The 24,977-nt window shown below is 47.2% G+C and overlaps 1 protein-coding gene across 1 annotated transcript in view; it reads left to right on the top strand.

Annotated features, from left to right (window-relative positions):
* srpx (sushi-repeat containing protein X-linked) overlaps positions 1–24,977 on the top strand; it is a 110,798-nt gene that overhangs the window by 67,866 nt on the left and 17,955 nt on the right. The window contains exons 5-8 of the mRNA XM_072513888.1: positions 76–202; positions 8,121–8,242; positions 10,303–10,482; positions 21,267–21,400. Of these exons, the coding sequence (XP_072369989.1) occupies positions 76–202; positions 8,121–8,242; positions 10,303–10,482; positions 21,267–21,400 (563 nt within the window). The remainder of the gene's footprint in view (positions 1–75; positions 203–8,120; positions 8,243–10,302; positions 10,483–21,266; positions 21,401–24,977) is intronic.

The following is a 24,977-nucleotide window of genomic DNA, read 5'->3' on the forward strand; positions in this document are numbered from 1 at the left end:
ATTTTCAGTATCTCCAGATTGAGAATAGGTGATGTTACTGGACTCCTTAAATATATCTCTGCCTTTTCTTCATAGATGTAGACCCACCAAAAATAAGGTGTCCGAGCTTCAAGGAGAAGACGGCTGAACCTGAGAAGCTGACGGTGCGTGTGAATTGGGATACTCCTGAAGGAAAAGACACAGCGGATGGCATTTTGACAAAGTAATTGCTATTTCTGAAATGAGGGGCAATGGCATGTAGAGGCAGTGCCTGGATTTCCCAACCCCACCACAGCGAGACCCACTATGAAGGATATGGCAGGCCAGCCAAAGGTCCTTTGATTTTCGATGGGACGCAAAGATCTCGTTGACGGGTAAGGCTGGAAAATCCTAGCCAGTGACTCAGAGCCACTGACTGGAATTTTTGGCCCCTCCCACGAGTGGGATCTTCTGGTCCTGCCGAAGTAAGTGGAAGTTTGAATGGCTCATCACATCCACCAAGGGGAAACCCACCGCAACGGGGCCAGAAGGTTCTGCCCATTGTTAATCTTTTTAAATTCTACGGTAAAGTAAGGTTGATGTCTATGTTGGCGCTATAAATAATAATTCTTCATGCAGTTTGCATTATATGCTTTCAAATTATGGAAATAAGAAATTTTAAATGATAGAAATTCATATTGACATCAAAAAAACAGCTGGGATATATTGACTATTTCTGGTAAATATTGTAGTTCATGGATATAGTATAATGTATACTATCTATAGTGTAACATAATTCTTACAAAATGATGAACTTTCTTTCTAAAGGCTGGAGAGACACAAAAGGGACAACGCGGAAGGGAGGGGCAACGCGGAAGGGAGGGGCAAAACCCCCCCCAACCGTAGGGGAAACATGACCTTCACGTCACCCTTAGTTCTCTGTGTCTCTTATTCATTTATTATGTGTCCCATTGCCTCTTTTATTATCACTTCGGCCACTTCACCATCTCCTGCTTCCTTTTAAGAACTTTGAATGTCAGCTTGTGTATACTTCCTCGGTCATATATTTGCATTATATTTGTGATTAAAGTAGCAGGAAATTTCAAAGAGCAAATAGCAGCCGGAATAATGAAGGCAGAGCATGCTATCGGCTGTGCCAGTGGCTTGTCCTCCTATTTTGGGTAGGTGAACTAATTCTGTGGGAAGTAATCCCTGAAATTTGCTTCTCTGAACACTTTAAAAGAAATGTATTCAATGTAAATCCTTTTCTTTAAATTTGCCTTGAGTTGGGGGAGACAGTGGGGTAGTGGTAATATCACAGGACGAGTAATCCAGAGGCCTTGGCTAATGATTCAGATCACATTGTGGCAGCTGGTGGAATTTGGATTCAATTTAATACATTTGGGACATAAAGCTAGTTTCAGTAATGGTGACCAGGTAATTATCATCAACAGCCATATCATCAAAACCCATCTGGTTCACTAATATCCTTTGAGGAAATAAATCTGCCATTCTTATGGATCTGGCCTACATGTGACTCCAGATCCGTAGCAGTATGGTTGGCTCTTAAATGCCCTCCAAAATGGCCTGGCAAACCTTCAGTTCAAGGGCAATTCTGGATGGGCAGAAAATGTTGGCCTTGCCAGTGACGCCCACATCCCATGAAAGAGTTTTAAAAATTAAGTACCAAAGCGAATTATGCTCCCTCCCATTTCTTTGAATGATGTATTAGAACTGGATGTCTGCACTTGTGCTGCAGGACCAGTACTTGTAGAGGGTATAGCCCAAGACATGGCTTTCTGCCTGTGGGTGAATCTGTTTGTTTTGTATATGGAGTCATGTCTTGTTTGGATGAGGGTCAGTCTGCCTTTGCTTCCAGGGGACTCTTGCTCTTTGTAGCTTGGAAAGAACCAAATTTTTATTTAAGGGCAATCTTGCTGTTTTGCGAACTGGAGTCTAGTTTTATTGGGATGGTTGTAATTTTTGGGCATTGACAGTGCCACATCAGTGTAAATAAGAAGCCTTAATTCATTTTTGTCTATCCATGATTAGAATTTTTGAATAATGCACTCAGACGGTGGCAGGTTCTGCACCTGGACGTTGGTGGCATTCCGACCTCTGGGCTCATAATTGAAACACGCCCGTTAAAGCGCTAATTGGAGCAATTGACTTTGCAGGGTGGATTTGAGGCCTTCGTTCTGCTCAATCAGTGTTGGAGGGTGGGAAGTCCAGCCTTCAAGTTTGTTGACCGTGATGCGGAATGAGGTCCCGGCCAGTAATTTACACTGTCCCGTGGCAGGGGTGCCAGGAATTCTGGTATTCGTCAAGGTTGTGAGGCTCATTGGGCCTTCAGGGTTTTGCAGGCTTTTAACATGAGTGTGAATTCTTTGAGTTCTGATGTGTCCCACCTTGCCACTTTGTCCAAAAGGAGAGATGTCAGAACAATTGGAGCAAAGGGTGAAGCGGGAGATGGGCCTAACCAGACCCTTGATTTAATGGTGACTCTCTCTCGGAGCCCTCCTCTGTGCAGTGCCAGATCATCTGACAAAACACGTGCTGCCTGGCAGGAGGAAGCTGAGGACGCCAGCAGTGTTGGGCTGATGAGGAGAACCTGGTCTCAATGCCAGAAAAGGCTCAGTGACTAGACAAGGATGTCCAGGGTGGGCAATTCCTCCATAATCTTGTGACAGTATTCTACAGGTTGCCATCGCAAATGGAGTGAGTTTGGCAGGAGCTCCAGGGCTGTAGGATGCAACAAAGACATTGCTGTCAGCGCCGATATCAGTGTGTGCTGATAGCTTTGGTCCAGTTGGAGAGTAGTATTGGGGTCCGTTAGTTTAGTTGGCTGGATGGCCGGTTCGTGAGGTGGAGCGAAGCCAACAGCAGGGTTCATTTCGCGTACTAGCTAAGGTTATTCATGAAGGTCCCACCTTCTCAACCTTGCTCTTCACCTGAGGTGTGGCGACCCTCAGGTTAAATCACCACCGGTCAGCACTCAAAGGGGAGAGCAGCCTATGGTCCTCTGGGACTTTGGCGACATTTACATTTGGGGTGGGGGCGGGGGGGAGATTTTTGGCTGACTGCTTAGATAAGGGATGTGCACAGCATCTAGGCTGCCATACACCTTGCTAATAATGTGTCGACACCATGCTATTAAATAAGCTGGCAGTGCTGATGGTTTCAATTTTACACACATTTTTAGGAGTAAAATGCCCAAGATGAGGCTGGCCTGGCGGGACTGTTTTTAGCCTAGTAGTCCTGACTCCATTTCAAGAGGAGGCATTGACGCTTGCTGACACAATCATCCAGGACCATAGGCAAGAGGCGAGATTGGAGGAAAGCTTGGGTCTGGTGAGGTGTAGAAAATTACACAAATGGATAGAAAAGGGAAAGGCGCAAGTGGGAGGAGGGTGGAGGGTTGGCATGATGCAATGAATCTCATTAAAATCGTTCCGAGACGAAAATCCAGGGAAGCTTCATAATCGGAGGCTCCAGATGTTTGTACAAGTCTGCGTAGTCTCATCTGTCATGTTGCTGAGTTTTGTGTGGGAAGGTCTGTGATGACCTCTAATCCCCTGACTTGTGTCTTTCTGTCACAGGTGAAGGCTCTTCCACTGGCGCTCCTCCGGGTGCTGCCCCGCCACATCCCTCCAAGGTGAGGGTGCAGCGTCACATCCCCTCTCTGTCCCTAACACCAACGCAGATACTGGCATCTTAGTCCTGTGCATCAGAATGAGGGAAGCACAGGTGAGCGCACTTCACGGTCATACGTGTAGCTGCTGTAGAGTGAGGTGGAGCAGGCCTCAGGCAGGAGTGTCCAGAAAGATCCAAGAACCGATTCTGAGTTAGATGCTGAGCCTCTGGAATCGTCCATAATGTGGTAAATGCTGGATGTCCAGTGCAAGATCTGTGGAGATTTGACGGGTATGCCATATGGGTTGCGTGCTCTGGCCCAGATTGTGGAGGTGTCCATCCAGACCATGTGCACAGCAATCACCCACTCTTCGGAGCACCAAGCTTCTTCCATGGACCGATTGCTGATGGTCCTGAAGGCGCAAACCAAGCACAAGCATATTGCAGACGAAAGCATAAGTATGTGTCCCAACCCCCGAGCCAGAGCGACTGGAAGAATGGTCACAGACCTAGCTCCTGGGATCTCACCATAAGGTTGGGGGGGGAGCTTCAGATGGGGGCAGCATCTCCTCCGTCCACCCACCATTGACACAGTCCTCGTGTAGTGCCATGATGACAGGAGATCCTCCTGCCTCTCAGCAGGAGGCTTCTAACGTGACCGATCACTCAAGACCACAGCCACCCAGAGGATGCCCACTGAAGTCATCCAAGGCAAGAGAGGTGGGAGAGCATCCACCTCTCCAGTGCCGCAGCAAGTGAGGGGGGAGCACTTGGAAACGCATCAAAAGAAACTCCACATTAGTCAACAAAGGAGAAACACATGGGTGAGAAGCTTATTCCTATGAATGTAACTAATCATTGTAAGTTTATAAATAAACCCAGACCTCATGGTCCTTCATGCTGATGTTTTCATACTATGCTGTGTCTGTGGGACTTGTGTCAGGAGGTGAACACAAATTTGATAATATTGTTGCAGGGCAGCATGCCTCGTTATGTTTGGAAAAGCAGTGACATGAGTCACACATTGCACATGGAAATGAGTTTGGACACATGGTGTCAATGTAGCTCTGAGGCTGGTCCTTTTGACACAATCAAAACCTTATTATGGTATCCCTACTGCCAGGACCACCCATCTGATCTGAGCCAGGGCCTTCAACCTGAACATTGCAGTGTTCCCTCAACTCACCTCATACTCACTCTCATCCTCTGAGGGTTGGCCCCTATCTGCCATGCCCTCATCCTCCAGGGCATCCCCTATTTTTGGATAGCGATGTTATGGAGGACGCAGCACACAACAATCATCAGGGACTCCTATGAGGGAGCATACAGCAATGCCCCTCCAGATCTGTCAGTGCATCTGAATCTCATTATCAAGAGGCTGATGGCCTGTCCAATAGTGGCCTTGGTTCTTCTGTGGGTGTCATTGTATCTCTTTCTCTGCTTCTGTTCTGGGCACCCTCCTGGTCATTATTAGCCATCTCTTCAATGGGCATCCCTTGCTTCAGAGCCACTGAATAGGTCTGGCACCTGGGAGTTTCAAAGAGTGAATGAGTTGTGGCTCCTTCCTGGGCTGAGACCTGCATGATTTGTCAATGATGATCCTGCTGGATGTTCAATGAGTGTAAACCTTTCCTGTTGATGAAGGAGCAGGACTGCCCAGCAGGAGGCTTAATGGTGACGTGTGTCCAATCAATAGCTCTGTACCTTAGGGAACTTGCAAATGCCACAAACCCTCTGGCTCTAATCTGTTGATTCTGCTTGCCCAGTGTGAAGGGGATGTAATTCTCTGCCTGTGTAATCGAGGGGCTGCATAAGACCTTCTATACCTCAGCTGAAGATATCTGATGGTTTCATTGCCCTCTGTGTCTGGCCCAGCTCTGGCCCCTTCATGCAGCCCAGTGCATCCTGGACCTCTCTCAATCTGCCCTTCTTCCTCTCACTCTCCTCCTCTTCACTGGAGGTTGTCTCTCAAACCGGTACCACAATTGCCCATTTTTCTCAATACTTTAAAGCCTGGGGTGATGAACAAGGAGTAAATGGAGTACTCAGCAGGCAGATACAAGTTTTCAATTAATATAAGATTTAAATGGAAAGTCAGATTCTTGAATAAAGGGTTAAAAGAAATTTAAAAGCCTTTCTACACTGGTGATCTCACCAACAGAAGCAGATGCTTGCAGCACAAAATGAGTGCATTGGCCATAATGGCCCATTGTAGCTGTGTCAGCTCTTCGTTGGAGTAATCTAAACTAATCCTATAAATCTTCTTTTACCCATAGACCAATGTCACCATCCACTTCAAATATCTGTCTAATTTTCTGCCTCAATGATTTCCTCAAACTCCCAACAACTGACTTTCCTCTAACCTGTCTCCTCGTGAAGTTGCAATCTTGATCACAACTCCCTTCTCGCTGTTTCAACTCTGCCTAAATCTTTCATCATTTTAAATCTCTCCTTGCTCCAGTGGAAATGCTCCTAATTTCACCTTGCTGAATCTACTTTATTAAGCTCCATGGCTTTAATGTTCTTTCTATAATAGTGTGCCAAAAAACTGGGCGCACAAATCTTGTCCTTTACCTGGAAGCAAACTAGTGACCTAAGGACGCGTTGATGCAAACAATTGTAACATGTAATATGTTATTAATAATGACTTGGGAGAAAAATTAGCTTTACTTCTGACCTTCAATAATAATATAACAATAATGGTAATATATGTTAAACTTAAGAATCTCTGGGGTGGCACAGTGGTTAGCACTGCTGCCTCACAGCGCTGAGGGACCTGGGTTCGATCCCGGCCCTGGGTCACTGGCTGTATGGAGTTTGCACATTCTCCCCGTGTTTGCGTGGATTTCGCCCCCACAACCCAAAGATGTGCAGGGTAAGTGGATTGGCCACGCTAAATTGCCCATTAATTGGAAAAAAGGAATTGGATACTCTAAAAAAAATTTTAAAAGACTTTAGAATCCCTACGCGACCTGAATGGAGTGCATTTCTGAAGGTTAAAATGATGAGGATTAACTGTCAGGAAGAGAGGCTTTAAAGCAAAATAATAAACTTATTAAATCTCATTTGTTTGTTGAGTATCAAATTTTCTTGTGTCCTGGGCTGTGCTGTTTCTTTAAATAAAAGCAGAGTTTAAAATAAACATGAAAGAATCATATGGCCTGTAATCACTTAACACTGTGCTGTGTTTCTAATTAAATCTTAGTTACCTGGAGCTGTTAGCTCCATTCGTGCATAAGGATAGATCAATCTAAAATCTTCAATGCATTATGATTCATAATACTCCTTATAAAATTAGCCATCTTTGAAGGTTAATGAATAATTTATAATGTTATATTGGCAGGTAGCATCAGATTGGAAGCCGTGGGGATTCATAATTTAGTTGGTAACTATCGAGGATTCACTTCCCCCAAGGATTTATTTTCATTTGCCGAAACGCGTTTTAATTTGTATTGAATGGGGAAGTTCATGTCTCTTTTCCTAAAATATCATGGACGATGATATTTAAAAAATATAACTAATGCAAAGTGACAAGTAATTAAGTTAAGTACAAAAATTTCACATTGCTGCTTTGTTAACTTTTGACCCTGATAAATTCTATTATAGTTTGGTTATTTTGCTACTTAATTTGCATTTCAGCCATGGAAAATTCTGAAATTATGTCCTCAGTTGCAACAGTGCACAGCAGTGGGTTAATAAAAGAAAAGTTTCTGCCATTTTGAAGAACGTTTAGTGAAGTGCTGGTTGACGTCCCAGCAGAGAGAGGGGGGAAAAAATCAGAAATTGAATTGCCCCAGCCTCCATTGAACAGTTTTATTTTTGTCTTGGTCATGGAATGGGGGGGGGGGGTGAAATTCTCTGTCTTCTTAACCATGGCATAGTGTACAATGGTAGGGTGGCGGGTTGGGGAGTATGGATAGAGTGGGGAGGAAGAAATAAAAAGAGTGAAAGTAGTCAGTTAGTTCCATGATACTGCTTAATACTGTACAATCTATGGTGATGATTTTGGTTCGGGTATTAATAATTTTCAGAGCAATAATTCGTATAAAGTTTTCTGATTAGCATCCCCTATTTAAATGCATTCAAGTCCATAAATTCGATTAGTACATTATACATTGATTATTGCAAAATTCAGTGGCCATTGAGAAAGGAGCTGTCACATTATCCACAATGTGGAGGCGGAAAGGTACAGATCTAAAATGAAGATATAATTTAAAATTTTGAATAACATTTTTTATTCCAAAATAATGGTTCCACACAAGACGATACAGATTGTAATAGGAGCTGCACTGGTCACATCCAAAATGAATCATCGAGGACAGCGATCAGTGTTATCCAGCACCACAGTTTACATAGTTCCAGATCGATGACAGCAATGAGGCTTTATGAGCATTTTGCTCATGACTAGCCTTGAGGTGATGAGGATATTACTTGAGCAAACTTGTACTGTTGCATCCTGGCATTTGAATTAAGTTAGATTTGATTACATGCAACGAAATTCCGTATTAACACATTTTCTTTTCTTTTAGTGTTATATTGAAAGGCCTCCCTCCTCGCTCAGACTTTCCTGAGGGTCAACATAAAATTCAGTATACGGTTTTTGACAGGGCTGGAAACAAGGCTTCATGCCGCTTTACAATTAAGGTGCAAGGTAAGTCCTACATGCATTTTACAGTAATTGAGGTCACTGTCATAAATAAAATGCTGTACAAATGTTCAACTTTATTTTCCAGATTATTTTCTTTTGCAACCTCGGTGGCCTGTTTTAAAGGTGGTAATTGTTTTATCCTATTGGAAGGTATCCGTTTAGGCAATTTATAGCCATGTCTTTCCATAGAACTTTGCAGTCCTTCAATTCTGGCCTTGTGTGCATTGTGGATTTCCTTTGCTTCACCATTGACGGCCATGCCTTCAACTGCCTTGGGCCTGAGTTCTGGAATTACATCCCTATTCCTGTCTGCCTCTCTGTCCGTTAAGATGCTCTTTAAAACCTACCCATTTTAACAACGTTTTGGTATTTGTCCTAATATGTGGCTGAGTGTCAGATTGTGTCTGATAATGCTTCTGTGAAACCCCTTTGGGATGTTTTACTTCATTAAATGAGCTATATAAATGTGAGTTCTTGTTGTAGTTTATTTCCCCTAATCTGGGCGATTTTTCACTCTGGTAACCAAAGAGAAATGCTGAGACGTGTGAAAAAGCGAATCTCAAAAATGGATGTGTAATATCAAACATGCATCGAACTTTGCAGCTATATGTTCTAACTTTCCCTTACCTGTGATTCCCTGTGCGTTCCCCTTGCTGGGAAAGACCAGTAGATGAATGTCCCTGGGTTTCTCCCAATACCAATCTGAGAGGAGGTGCAGAAGAACAGTCCAGAGTAATTCTCACTTACTGCTATTTGGAAGCACCCAGCTTTTCTGTGACACTCTTCAATTGGCAGTTCACTGTTCAAATGATCTGAACACAGCAGTCAGTTCCTGCCAATCTGTAGAAACTCCCTGCTTCTTCTTTGAATGAAGTTCCAACCAGTTTCCACAACCCACCCCCTTTCTCCGTCTGGCCAAACTTGCTCTCGCATTGAACAATTTATCTTCTAACTAATCGCACTTCCCCTAAATAAGAGGCGTTGCTCTGGGTACCCATTTGGGACCCAGATAAACCTGTCTTGGGGGGGGGGGGGGGGGGGGGGGGGGCGGAGGAACATTCCTTGTTCCAGTTCTATTTGTGGCCCCGCCCCGCAACTTGTTTTCAGGCACATTGATGAGTATATCGGCGATTCTTCCTACTTTTGCCTCTAATTCCAAAACATCTTCAACATTGCTTCCAACTTCCATCCTTTTGTCACCTTCACAAGGTCCACCCCCGATTCTTCACTTCCCTTGCTTGAATTCTTAGTTTACATTTCTGGGGATAGGCGATCAACAAATATTCATCATCGGCTCACTGACTTCCAACAGCTACCTCATCCATATTTCTCATGCCTTGCATCCCGCAAAGATTTAATTCTTATCTCCCAGCTTCTCCCCCTCCTTCGCATCCCCTGATGATGTAACCATACATATCTGTGCCTCTGATATGTCCTCCTTTTTCCTCAACCGAGGACTCCACTGTTTACTGTGGTTAACAGGACCCTCAAGAAGATTCTTTCCAGAAGTAAGATTTTGGACTTTGTATTTAAGGTTCATCACTTTAACCTTTCGTTTATGTTATCCATCTGACCGGTGAAGCAGAAAATCCATCCTTTTATCCTTATCAAGCCCTGATTTTCTATTTAGCCTCATTTTAATAAAGGCACTGGGCACCTGACCCACATTGAGCCCAACACAGGCAGATAGCAGGAGGGGAAGTAAAATGAAGCATAGTTCATCTACCTTATCAAAACCCTTCATTATTTAAAAAATACTTATTTTTATTAAGCTTCCTAATGAAACTGAACAATGTCAACCATGTGGGACTATGAATAGCAGGTTTGATCATAGTTTAAATATTCACATCCTAATTTGTCTTCAAAACTGAAAAGCAGAAGTCTATGAATTATGTCATGGAAAAACATGTTTATATCGTTAATTTAACACAGTTTTACTTACAGCAAGTGAATTACTGCAAACAGGCTATTCATAGTTATTTTATATTCCAAAGATTTTAAAAACAGCAAAAAGCAATGCATTTATTTCTGAGAACTGTGCTTTGAATTATGTTTGCTACCAGTTAGGCGCTGTGGGAAGCTCACTCCACCAGACAATGGCTCGATAAAATGCTCCAGTGATGGGGATAACTATGGGGCAACCTGTGAATTTTCTTGCATGGGCGGCTATGAATTGCGAGGAAGCAAAGCAAGCGTTTGTCAGTACAACAGTATCTGGTCAATGGCTGCACCAGTCTGTGCACGTAAGTGTGTTTGAGAGATACATTTTACACTATTAAAATCTTTGTAAAAATCAGCATTGTAACTAGTCCTGTGCATAAATATGTGTTTATGTGTGAATTTACATGTATAATTTTACCTGCCTAGATATACATTACACTGCAAAACAATCTCAATAAGCTATGTATTTATAATCTGTTAATTAAACACATTCAAATCTTCAGAGTTTCTTCTCCAAACAACCATTAAAATGGGACAGATCTATAAGCCTGTATTTACAAAACAATATTTATACTTTAAAAAAAGAGAAATATCCCTCTGTGATTGACAGTTGATCCAAACATTTGTTACAATTATATTGTAGCTTTAAAGGAATACACCGCTACGCATTAGAAAACATCGTACCGTGCATGGCGTAATGCTTCCGCACTTATAAAATGACACAACCTCTGACTTACGTGAGCAATACCGTGGCTGATCCATCAGCAATACATTAGAATCTGACCGCAATGCGCCAGGTGTCACACTGATAATCAAGTCACTTCTAGCTACGCAGATTAAGAATTTTCCTGTTCTTCTAGCTGTAATTTCTCTCAAAAATGAGAAATTCTTAAGGGCAGAATTCTCTGTCGGCCGATATCAAAATCGGGAAAGGCGATTGGGCAGGTTGGGCAGGTTATGACACTGAAATCGTGGAGGACGCCGGGTTCACGCCAAATCGCAATTCTCCAGTGTCTCAACAGCGGCGTCAATGTGCTCTACTCCGCACATATAGTAAACTCCGTTTGCATGTCATTAGTGGGCATGGCCCAGTATTCCCCGGGGTATCCGCGATTGTCCGCCTCCACTGAGGGCGATTCCGGCGGCGAGGTTCACTTGTGTTTTTAAAAATCAAGAACCAGGCGCCGTGGCTGATGAGGGAGGGGGAGGAGGTAGGACATAACGCCCCCACGGGATTGAGGTGTCCAGGCATAGACCGCCATTGCCGCGCTGCAAGGCAGCCATCCTGCTGCGTACCACACTGACCACCCACCTTGGCCCTGTTGTTGCAGAGTGCCAATGGCCTTATAGGTGTCCCACACCACCCTCGCACCACCCTCCTCCATTTCAATCGCGCCCCCCAAACCAGCCACCATCCATCAGCGGGGCTACACATGGCCTGCCCAACGGCAACGATCACATCAGCCCTACAGGAGGGGGAGAGTTTTTTGCTGGCAAGGGCAGCGCCAGCTGACGGTACCCCTGGCAACATGGACGGGAGCCCACAATGCCGGGCACCGACAGGACCAACCAAGGGTGCGGGGATGTGGGAGGAGGGTTGGACCGTCACCTTAATAAAATGTTAATTGGCGCACTTAATAAGGCCCCATGGGCTTCGTGCCGCAAATCATGGTCCTGCCGGCTGATTTGCCGGGACCGCGCTCGCCAGCCCTCCACAAACAAGAGAGAACAAGCACTTAAACCGATCCTGCACAACCAACTCCACACAGCTCGTAGCCATGCCGCCGAGACGACCAGCCGCACAATTCGGGGATGCAGACCTGGGCAGACTACTTGAAGTGGCTGAGGCCAGACGGCGTGGCCTGTTCCCCTGAGGGTCCCAAGGGCAGCCAGTGCCTCTTGAGAGGAAGTGGCAACAGCAGTCAGCTAGGGGAGTGTGACCAGAAGGACTGGCACCCAGGCTGCCCAGGTGGGTTTGCATTGAACCCACCGACCTTCCATCCCCACGCCAAGAGAATGTGCCTGGCACTGCCCCTGCCCAACACCATGCCCTGGCTCGCCCATGTCCAGCAGTGCCGCAGAAGCCGCCCCACCATGCTCCCAAACCCCACCCCTGTGATGAACCAAGTGCCCGGCTAATGATGCCTTCTCAATGACCCCGCAGGAGAAGTTGGTCCACAAACGACGGGAGGGCCCAGATGGGCGGCACAGTGCCAGACATCAGAGTTCTCGCCCCCTGTGAGGAATGGGCCCTGGAGGTCACAGGGGTGGCCCATGACAGATCGATGACCACTGTAGAGGTAGCGCATGGTGCAGAGTTGAGAATCCAGTGGCCTCCACCTAGATGACCAGTCAAATGTGAGTTGTTAATGGTATACAGACTGACCCATCCCTCCCACTGGCCACATGTCCATTCTCCCACAGGACCTACCGCCAATGGTGCCAGTCCATTTGGGTTGTGGCCCACCACCTCCCAGTCTAAGGTGGCCATTGCCAAGGCGCTGCAGAGCATGTCCCGGTCACTGGGGGACGTGTCCCAGTCTCAGGTGGCCATTGCCAAGGCGCTGCAGAGCATGTCCCGGTCACTGTGAGATGTGTCCCAATCACTGAGGAGCATTCCCGAGGGCATCAACACCATGTTGCAGACATTGGGGCGCTGCCAGGGCTGGCAGAGCCTGATGATACAGAGGCAGCGGGATTCCGCTGCCCCTCAATCCTGAGGTGAACCCCAGGCCATATGGGAACAGACCGGGTGGACGCGTGGGTATCAACCCAGAGCCATCCTACGGAGTGGCGACGGCAGCCACCAGCGCCCCCCACCCCGTGTTCCATCCACCGACAAAATTGCGCCTCACAGTCTGCACCTGGTACATGCGGAAGTGCGGCGGGCCCCTTCGGCCCCAGAGGACACCCTCCAGGAGCATTGAAGGCCATGGGATGTGGTAAGCTGCAGGCTGCCTCCATCTCTGGTGTGCATCCTGGGGACACACCTAGATGCAGCGGTAGAGCACGGAAGACTAAGCACATCGAGGATCACGGAGAGGTCACGGGGGCAGGGGGTAGGTAAGGGGGAAGGGTGGGTTGAGGGGGAGGAGGATCTGGGAGCAGTGGGGCACTTGGGGACATTTCTGTTCATGATTAAAATCTGTTGACATTGACCAATGTGAGATCTCTGCCCGCCCCGCCCCCCCCCCCACACCACATGCATGTAATCATAGAATTTACAGTGCAGAAGGAGGCCATTCGGCCCATCAAGGGCAGCAGCCCTTGGAAAGAACCCACGTCTCCACTCTATCCCGGTAACCCAGTAACATCACCTAAGCTTTTGGACACTATGGGGCAATTTAGCATGGCCAACCCACCTAACCTGCACATCTTTGTACAGTGGGAGGAAACCGGAGCACACAGAGGAAACCCACGCACACACGGGGAGAAACTGCAGACTCCACACAGAAAATGACCCGAGGCCGGAATTGAACTTTGGTCCCTGGAGCTGTGAAGCAGCAGTTCTAACCACTGTGCCACCGTGGGTGTGAGCAAGCACTCAGCAGATAGGCAGGAGTGGGATTGAATGAGGAGCACCTGCGGTCGGCTCTTTGCGGGTTATCACCCACCCCCCTGGCTGCGACTGTGACCCGCTGATGGTGCCAACACAGTCCCATCAACCTGGAGTAATGTTTCACAGATCCTGGGAGGATTGTAAATGAGGGTGTGGAGGATGGTGAAAAGGTGGGAGGTAGAGGGATGGGGGCGGGGGATGGCAGGAAGAGGGGGATGGGGGTTTGGGAGAGGGGGAATGATGGACAAGGATGAGGGCCTCCTTGGCCCTCCATGCTTGCCAGACCCTCGCTTCTCCCGACTGTACTCCATCTTCCAGCTGGTACTGCGGATCCTCCCTGGGCTCGTCCTCCGGTCCCAGCGTCTCCTCGCCCTGCTCCCTGGAGGTGGCCACATATTCCTCCATCACGTCGCCCCGCTGCTGTGCCAGGTTGTGGAGGACACAGCAGACCATCAGAAAGCGGGTGACCCTCCGAGGGGTGTACTGCAGTGCCCCACCAGAACGGTCGAGACATTGGAACCACATTTAGAGCGGTGCGATGCACCGTTCAATGTCAGACCAGGTGACCGCATGGGCTTCATTGTATCGGGTCCCTGCATCAGCTACCGGCCTCCATACTGGTGTTATTAGCCAGCTCCTAAACGGGTGCCGCTTATCCCCCGAGCCAACCAGCCATCCTGGGGTGGTCCTTGGAAGAGGCCCGGGATGTCCGCCTGCCCCAGGATGTAGCTGGCGTGCGTATTTCCTGGGAAGCGTGCACACCTGTGCAGGATCTTCATGTGATGGTCGTACACGAGCTGGATGTTAAGCAAGTGGAACCACTTCCTCTTGACGTAGGGCACTCCCAGAGAGCTCGGTGCGTGCAAAGCGACATGCGTACCATCTGTTAGCCCCAGGACCTGGGGCATCCTGTCAATGGTGGAGAATCCTGCTGCCCAGGCATCTTATTGAGTTGGTTCATGTCACAGCAGTTTGCTGCCCAGGAAAATTCTGCATTTACCTGCCTAACATTGTCCACTTGCATCACTGTTCTCTGTCCAGATTGCTCCGGTTTTTCCTCTCCTGTCACTAAACCACAGGTTTTCCTAAACGCAGCAAAGTCTTGGCCTCACCTGTTTAGCTAACAAAATTTATCCAGGGCTTCAAATCTCAATTCCGCAATACAGGCAAACTCCAGGAGTTCTTTCCCGAATGTCAGCTAAGCTAATGAATTTTCCTCCTGCACTGTTAAATCTCCGAACATTTCCCAGTGCCATGGAACAAGAGCAATAGCAACAACTTGTATTTTTAGAATGTCTACAATGGAGAAAAAAACTTCCTTTACAAACGACAGCATAACATTGACATCAAAAGAATGGACACTGAGCCAATGATGAGAAAAGGAGATGAAAATATAGTCAGAGAGGTTTAAGGAAGGCTTTCAGTGAGGAAAGTGATGGAAGTGGACAGTAAAGATGCTTTACAGAGGGAATTCCAAAGCAAGTCAGCTGAAGTGGTTGAATGAACTCTAAAGGATGAGTGAAGTAGAGCGGAATCAGCAGCCACAGGAAGCAAGCAGAGAGCTGCAATACAGTGATCATTCAGTACCTTTGAAGCAGAACCCAAAGAAGGATAGGATTGTTAAGCATGAATAAGCAATAAACATCAATAGATTAGAGCTAGCTCAGAAAATAAGTTCAAGTAGGGGAGCAGAAATTGAAGCCTCAGGGTAAAATGGAGACAGTCCCAACAGAATATAGTCTCAATACAAAACAGAGGCCCAGCTGGAGGTGTGGCAGCCAGTACAGCAGGAATGTAGAGCAGAATTCTCCATTATTTTTCTTAGGGCATTCCCACTGGTCGAAATGGTGTAAAATCAGGCCTGATTCCGTGCTTGCCGCCTTATTAATAATGCACATCTCTCCGAATCACCTGGCAGGTCGGGAGCTGATTTGTCCATCTGCTGTTAGCTCGCGTGTTCAAAGGTCCGGTCGCCATATATAAATGTCAGTCCAACACCATCATTTCACTCTCTCCAGCCCACTATGTCTTCATGAGACTGCGCAGGATGTCTGGAACCCAGAGGTGAAAGGCTACCAGCTTCAAGGAGAAGCCGGTACCTCAATTTAACCATTGGCCCCTTGAGACCTTGATTTGAGGAGTCCGGGTGCTGAGGCATGTCCTCTACCCAAGGGAAGGCTCAAGGAAGCACACCAAACTCACCTCCCTGGCCTTGAGGGGAGGGGGATGGTCCTGATGCCCAGGAAGACAGCGTGGCTGGCAACCATACCAGAAGCACCTGGATGAATGAACTCATTCACCCTGGCAGGTGTGATGAATATAGAAATTGTTATATGTTATTTTATATTTGTTGCAGTAATATTATTAAAAACCATGGTTTAAAATACATACAGCAAGTGTGTCCACTAGCACTGTAATAGTTATAGACAGTGAAGCAATGGTTGATTTTAACAATTTGTTTACAGAGAAATGACTAATGGGATATTGTCTTGATTGCTGGAGATTCCCTGGAGAGTAGATAATTTATGAGGGATTGTATTTAGTCCTCGCTGAGCAGGTGATGGGACATCTTAATAGGGTACAGATAATGTCATTAATGGGAGGAGCCAGGTCTGTCTGTATTTTGCAGTCTTGTCAAATGCTGTTAGGTTGAGCAGAAGAGTCTCACAAGGTAGAAGGATTTTCAGGTTGTTCCTGATAAAGGATCTCTCTCTCTCCAACGATCTGCACAGATATGAAAATAAACTGTTTGGTTAGTGGTATTTGAACTGTATTGAGTTGCTTAATTGGAATTAATGGCAGGTGTAAGATAGTAAGTTTGAGGTATCCTTTGTGTTTAAGGATTGCATTTAACTGATAATTGTAAAGTTATCTCTTTGATAATGTGGTTAATTCTGTGTTAAAATAAAGTTTGTTTTAACATAAAAGATACCTATTGGTCAGAGTCACCATTCCTGGGGTGAAGTATCCTTTCCTCACAGTTTCACAAAACAAAAAGTGTTTGGGGTTTTCGGCCGGTATACGAACAACAGTTGGGGTCTGGTCTAGTATCCTCACACAGGGTAAATCTTCTCTCGGCTTCGTCCAATATCAAACTCTCATCACGGCATCATGTACTCGAACAGCAGCTCTCTTTACAGATCTCACACATCCACCAGCGAGGACACATTTCTCATGGAGACTTTCAGAACACCACAATCCCATCTGTCATGTTTCTTACACTACATCCTCTGATCCTTCTGGGGAGGGCTCACCTCTTTGCATAGTCAGATTGTGAAGGGCACAGCATACTGAGATTCGGTAGGAAACCCTATCTGATGTATATTGCAGAGAACTACCTTAGTGGTCCAGGCATCTCAATCGCACCGTCAAAAGTCCTATAGTCTGCTCTATGAAGGAGTATGTGGAACTGTGAGCAGCATTGCACCTCTCCTCGGCACGAGTCTGAGGGCAAAGTACTGGAATCATTAGCCGTTGTTTAATTGGGTAGACCTTATCCTCCAGCAACCATCCCTACAGACGTTTTGGATCCAATCATTGTTGTGGTCAAGGTTCCTACCCTCTCACCTTGTCCTCCATTGCCTTGTACATGTCACTCTATTTGAAACAAGTTTGAGGCTGATGTGATTTCCCGCTGGCATGACGCAAGATTTGAAGGCCTGATGGGGTTTCAGTGAGCGGCTATTTTAATGAGCATTCTTGAGATGCAAATGATGCGCCAGAATGTGGCGACTCGGGGCTTTTCACAGTAACTTCATACTTGTGACAATAAAAGATTATTATTATGTTCACGCCAGCAGGCAGTGGGAGAACCCACATGTCATTCACCTGCCATTGGGAGAATTTCAGACTTCTATGCCAGTGGGTTTCTGATTTTTCGGCACCTGTTGGATTCTCCACTCCCACCCACCACTGACCCGCTGCGGGCAGGAGTGGAGAATCCAGCCCGAAATGGGAGAATTTCAACCTAAACGTAGGCTCAGAAAAAAATGAATGTTTGGTCAGGATTGAACAAAAAATAAAGTAGTGCAGTAAAGCTGAGATGCCAATGGTGCCAGAGAGCATGGTTCTGAAATTCTATAACTGCAGGTGGGCAATGGTGGAAATCTCTTTGTAAAAACACTCAATTTTGGACAGAATTCAATGGACAAATTTCTAAGTTCATTTGTGGCGGGTTTTTCAGTGAGTTTTCCGCTGGCTCTGCCAGCGAGTTCCCCACCATTATCCAATGACACGTAGTCACTTTTTTGGGCCCTGGGGAGTTTCGCACTGGTTTGGCCCACAGAACTTTTTTCAGCACTGGTGAGTTGAACTCAGATATCTGGCTGCCATTTTGAAAGGGTGCCCCAATCTCTAAGTGAGCTTGTGGGTCCCTCTCACCCACCACCCATGGGCATGTCACCCTCCACACATATGGGCACTACCTCACACATCCCCAAATGATAACACCCCACTATGGGGTCCTGGGGGGGGGAGGGGGCAAGCCCCCTTACAGCAAACACCCCCTCCATGACGTTTAAAAGGAGGGGGAAGAACCAGTCAGTGCAGAGATCCCCTGCGGTTATTTCCCTCAATAACGAGTATACCGTTTTGGATACTGTTGGCGGGGGGCAACACCTACCATAGGTAAGCCACAGTGACCAGGTCTCTGGCACTGAGTCTGTCCCTGTGGCTCAGAAGGGAAGAGGGGAGAGCAGGAGAGCATTAGTTTTTGGAGACTCTATAGTCAGAGGTACAGATACGCGGTTCTGTGGCAACGATAGAGGTTGGTGTGTTGCCTCCCAGGTGCCAAGGTCCGTGACGTCTCTGATTGTGTTTTCAGGATCCTTAAGGGGGAGGGGGAGCAGCCACAAGTCATGGTACACATCGGTACCAATGACATAGGTAGGAAAAGGGACTGGGATGTAAAACAGGAATTCAGAGAGCTAGGGTGGAAGCTGAGAGCCAGGACAGACCGTGTTGTCATCTCTGGTTTGCTGCCAGTGCCACATGCTAGCGAGGTGAGGAACAGGGAGAGAGTGCAGTTAAACACATGGCTACAGGGATGGTGTAGGAGGGAGGGTTTCAGTTACTTGGATAATTGGAGCACATTCTGGGGAAGGTAGGATCAGAGGGTCACCAATATCCTGGGAGGGAAATTTCCTACAGCTCTTCGGGGGGGTTTAAACTAATTTGGCAGGGGGATGGGAAACTGATTTGTAGTTCAGGAGATAGCGTTGCTGGAGTTCAGCAAGTTGAGGGTAGTGCAGGACTGAGGAAGGTACCAAGGTCACAAGAGTGGACCTGCAGGCATGAAGGTGGTTTGAAGTGTGTCTACTTCAATGCGAGGAGCATCAGGAATACGGTTGGTGAGTATGAAGCATGGACTGGTACCTGGGACTACGATGTTGTGGTCATTACGGAAACGTGGATAGAACAGGGGCAGGAATGGTTGTTGGAGGTTCCGGGGTTTAGATGTTTCAGTAAGATTAGGGAAGGTGGTAAAAGAGGTAACCCTGATAAGTGTGAGGTGATTCATTTTGGTCGGACAAATTTGAATGCGGATTACAGGGTTAACGGCAGAGTTCTGAAGAATGTGGAGGAGCAGAGAGCGATCTCGGAGTTCATGTCCATAGATCTCTGAAAGTTGCCACCCAAGTGGTTAGAGCCGTGAAGAAAGCCTATAGTGTGTTAGCATTTATTAACAGGGGTATTGAGTTTAAGAGCTGTGAGGTTATGCTGCAACTGTACAAGACCTTGGTTAAACCACATTTGGAGTATTGTGTGCAGTTCTGGTCACCTCATAGGAAGGATGTGGAAGCCATGGAAAGGGTGCAAAGGAGATTTACCAGGATGCTGCCTGGATTGGAGGGTAGGTCTTATGAGGAAAGGTTGAGGGAGCTAGGGCTTTTCTCATTGGAGCGAAGGAGGATGAGAGGTGACTTAATTGAGATGTATAAGATGATGAGAGGGATAGATAGAGTGGACATTCAGCGACTTTTTCCTCGGGTGGATGTAGCTGTTACAAGGGGGCATGACTATAAGGTTCATGGTGGAAGATATAGGAGGGATGTCAGAGGTAGGTTCTTTACTCAGAGAGTGGTTGGGGCGTGGAACGCACTCCCAGCTTTAGTAGTGGAGTCGGACACTTTAGGAACTTTCAAGCGGTTATTGGATAGGCATATGGAGTGCATTAGAATGATTGGGAGTAGGTTGATTTGATCTTAGTTTCAGACTAGTTCGGCATAACATGTACTGTGCTGTACCCGTCATTCCTCTTCTCTCTCTCTCTCCCCCCCCCCACCCACCGCACACGTCCCAGAGGCTCCTACTAACCTGCCTTGCAAACCCCCATCCTTCAAACTTCCCCTCCACCCTCCTTTCGTGGGAATAGCCCCCCTCAGGCCCTGAGCATCCTTGGGCTGCCACCCTGGTAGTGCTCCTGCCAGCTTGGCAGTGCCATGCAGGCACCTTGGCAGTGCTGTGGTGCAGTGCCAGGGAACAGCTAGGCAGTGCCAAGGTCTCCACATTCCGGGGAAGGGCCAGGTGGCCACCCTACTCTGTCCCTGGATTATTAATTATTCAAAGCAGTCGTCTTAAGTAGAGACAGGGAGTAGGGTGAAGGGAAAAGGTTGGTTCAATGGATAGAAATGGAAAGAAGAGGGAACTACTTACCATACCCCACCATTCCTCATTCCTGAAGACCCGTCCTCTCACTGCTACTGCTGCAATATCTCTAGGATACTTGGGCTGGTTTTATACCTTCACACCAACTGGTTTGAAGGTGGGAGATGCTTGTAAAATCCAGCTGTCTGGCAGCCCACCCCTTTTAGCTCTAATAAGGCTCTGGATTGAGCATTTATCTCACCTCGCCTGATATTTATCCGTGGTGGACGATGGGTGGGGTTGGATGGGGCACTACGGGGAAGTCCAGAAACTTTATTGGTTTGGGGAAGTCCAGAAACTTTATTGGTGTTGGGCAGGGGGTTCCTCCCATCCAGGGCCCCTTGGCTAATTGGGGCACCTCTTCAAAGGTCGAACCTCCCAACCCCCCCCCCCCAAACAACCTCTTGAACCCAGTTCCCCACCCAGCACAACAAAACCCTGACCCCAGATTTATCTGAAACCTTAGGATTGCAGGGCTGCCTGTAGTCCCAGAAGTGGCCATCACTCCTGGCTGTCACTGCTGAGACTACAAAGCTGCCGGCCATCTGATTGGCTGGGTGCTCTCTGAAGCAGGACTTTCTCTGAAGCCAGCAGCAGAGGTCTCTCCTTAAAGCAATTAATGCTGCCCCGCCTCAAAAATTGCTGCGGAACAGCCGTCTAGTTCATAGGCATGTTCCCCCCACCCACTCCCACCAGACCATTTAGCCAGGGGAGGGAGCAGGGTCCACGGCACCCCATAGGATTCAGCCCTTGGTAACGTTAATGTTTATTTATGAACGTTTATTTTTTATATCATGCCTTAGAGGGCACTGATACACAAACTCATGCAACAGGTGGGTTTTGTAGTTCCTCTTTAAATCTTGATTCCTCTTGATATTTTAGCCATGAACATCAATGTGGGTGTTACTACGGCAACAGCACTTTTGGAACAGTTCTATGAGAAGCGTCGATTGCTGATCATATCTACCCCCTCTGGTGCCAATCACTACTACAGATTCCAGCTAGGAATCATTCAGGTAATGTTCTCCTAAAACCAGCAATGTCAGAATTACCAGCAATATGCAATTACTGAGATTGTCACAAAACTTTGGCCTCCTGACGAGAGCATTGTTTTTGCTACAATTTATGCATTGTTAACAGGTTATTATGTTTCTCCCTTTTTACATATCCCCCCCATGCCACATGCTGTGTTTCCAACTTTTAAATACTATCATGCAAGCAGCCAAAGAGTTTATTCCTCAACTCCACAGTACAGGCTGACATCAGGAGCCTGAACCATTGTCTCATCATTTTGAGACACAGTTACTGTATCAGTGCCTGGTTCTTCTGTGTACTCAATCAAAATTTGACATTAATTTTATCAATGTACTCAATTGTTTGCTTGAAAATCACACCTCCGCATTCTTAAATTTGTGTAAATACAAATGTTTGGCAAACAAGCTAAGGTTCAATTATATTGTTAACCTGTACTTCTCCTCCCACCTCTTGTCACAATTTTGTTCTCGTGAAATTGATTAGCTCCATTGAGTCGAGAAAGTAAATATCCTTTAAAACACTGCCCTCCATGTGGTTATCATCTTTGCACATTACCGTTCCATAGCTACTACAAGGAATACTTCAGTTGAGTAGACTTCCATTGACAATACATTCTTATCGCAATATTAAATGATCTTAAATGTGTAAACATATTCAGAGTTTGTGTCGGTAATCATTAGGCACAGGACATAGATAATTTTAATGTTTCTCCAGTTTAGAAGAATGAGAGACGATCTAATTGAGGTATACAAGATGATAAAAGGTATTGACAAAGTAGACGTGGAGCAGATGCTTCCTTTTATGGGCAATCTAAAACAAGAGGTCATAGTTTTAGGATAAGGGGTAGCAGATTTAAAACAGAGATGAGCAGAAATTACTTCTCTCAAAGGCTCATGAATCTGTGGAATTCACTACCCCAAAGTATGATGGATGCTGGGACATTGAGTAAATTTAGGGAGGAGATAGATTTATTTTTTTTTAACTTGTTTTTATTCAAAATTTTACAGAATTTTTACAAAAACGCTACTAAAAGAAGGCAACAAAAAACTAAAAAAAAGAATTAACTTAATAAAACAAGGTGGGATAACTACCATTTACAAGAAAACTCTATCCACAACCCATACAGTTCTCCACCTCCCACCCATCCCCCCCCCACCCCCACCCCCAGTTTGCTGCTGCTGCTTACCTCCTCACTTAACGTTCCGCGAGAAAGTCAAGGAACGGTTGCCACCGCCTGGAGAACCCCAGCAATGACCCTCTCAAGGCAAACTTTATCCTCTCCAAACCTAGAAACCCAGCCATGTCACTGACCCAAGTCTCCACACTTGAGGGTTTTGCATGTCCCACCTCTTAAAGTCTCCCTCCATCTGATCCACAAGCCGCGTCAGGTTGAGCTTGTGCAGGGCATCCCAACTCTTAGCCACCCGTATGTCCAAGTAGCGAAAGCTCCTCTCCACCATTTTGAGCGGGAGCTCTCCCAGTCTCTTTTCCTGGCCCCTCGCATGGATCACAAAAAGCTCGCTTTTCCCAACGTTCAATTTATACCCCGAGAAATCCCTGAAATCTTTTAGGATCTGCATGACCTCCCCCATCCCCTCCACCGGATCTGAAATATACAGGAGCAGGTCATCCGCGTACAGTGAAACACGATGCTCCTCCCCTATCCGAACCAGCCCCCTCCAGTTTCTAGACATCCTCAGCGCCATGGCCAACGGCTCAATTGCCAGAGCAAACAGCATGGGGGACAGAGGGCATGCAGCCTAAAGTACTCCGACTGCAGCCGGTTCGTGGACACACGTGCTATGGGGGCCTGATACAGTCATTTGACCCTATGAATTCCTCGCCAAATCCAAACCTGCCTAACACTTTCCACAGGTACTCCCATTCCACCCGATCGAAGGCTTTTTCCGCATCCATTGCAGCCACCACTTCTGCATCCCGTCCTTCCGAGGGCATCATGATCACGTTCAAGAGCCTCCGCACATTCGTGTTCAGCTGCCTGCCCTTTACAAACCCCGTCTGGTCCTCATTAATCACCCCCGCGACACAGTCCTCAATTCTAGTGGCCAGGATCTTGGCCAACAGTTTGGTGTCTACATTAAGAAGCGATATCGGCCTTTAGGAGCCACATTGCAATGGGTCCTTATTTCGCTTAAGGATGAGCGAGATCAAGGCCCGCGACATCGTCGGGGGAAGGGTTCCCCTTTCCTTAGCCTCGTTGAAGGTTCTCAGCAATAGTGGGCTCAACAGCTCTGAGAATTTCCTATAGAACTCTACAGGATATCCATCCGGTCCCGGGGCCTTGCCCGACTGCATACCCTCCAAAGCTTTATAACCAATTCCTCTAACTCAATCGGGCCCCTAATCCCTCTACTAGCTCCTCCTCCACCTTCGGAAACCTCAATTGGTCCAAGAAAAGCCTCATCCCTTCCCTCCCCTCCGGGGGTTCTGACTCATACAATTTACCATAAAAATCCTTGAAGACATCATTGATCCTTTCCGAGCTCAGGACCGTGTTACCCTCCCTGTCCCTAATTCCCCCAATTTCCCTGGCCGCCTCTCTTCCGTAGTTGGTGCGCCAGCATCCTACTTGCCTTCTCCCCATACTCGTACACCGCTCCTTTTAACTTCCTCAACTGAGCCTCTGCTTTCCCTGTGGTAAGCAAGTCAAACTCCGCCTGCAGGCTCCGGCGCATCTTTAGCAGCCCCTCCTCGGGGGACTCCGCATACCTCCTGTCCACCCTGAGTATCTCCCCCACCAACCTCTCCCTCTCCATCCTATCCCTCTTCTCTCTGTGGGCCCTGATAGAAATGAGCTCCCCCCTGATAACTGCCTTCAGCGCCTCCCAAACCATACTCACTGAAACCTCCCCTGTATCATTAGTCGCCACATAGTTTTGGATACTCCTCCTACTCCGCCCACAGACCTCCTCATCTGCCAATAGTCCTACGTCCAGTGTCCATGGAGGGCATTGGCCTCTCTCCGCCCCCAGCCTCAACTCCACCCAGTGCGGAGCATGGTCTGAGACCGCAACGGCTGAGTACTCTACCCCCTCCACTCTCGGGATTAGCGCCCTGCTCACCACGAAAAAATCGATCCGCGAGTACACTTTATGGACATGGGAGAAGAAAGAAAACTCCTTCGCCCTTGGCCGAGTGAATCTCCATGGGTCCACTTCCCCCCATCTGGTCCATGAACCCCCTCAGGACCTTGGCCGCTGCCGGCCTCTTACCCGATCTAGACCTAGACCGGTCCAGTGCCGGGTCCAGGACCGTGTTAAAGTGCCCCCCCCATTACCAGACTGCATGACTCCAGATCCGGAATTTTACTTAACATTCGCTTCATAAAGTCCGCATCATCCCAATTTCATGGCATACACATTCACTAGCACCACCCGGGCCCCCTGTAGCTTGCCACTCACCAAAATATATCTACCCCCTTTATCCGCCACAATACCCCCCCGCCTCAAATGCCACCCGTTTGCTCACCAAGATTGCGACCCCCCTGGTCTTCGCAGTGAAAGACCTGCCCCACCCATCCCTTCCTCAGCCTAGTTT

Source organism: Scyliorhinus torazame, chromosome 8, assembly GCF_047496885.1.
Source record: "Scyliorhinus torazame isolate Kashiwa2021f chromosome 8, sScyTor2.1, whole genome shotgun sequence".
NCBI classification, from domain to species: Eukaryota; Metazoa; Chordata; class Chondrichthyes; order Carcharhiniformes; family Scyliorhinidae; genus Scyliorhinus; species Scyliorhinus torazame.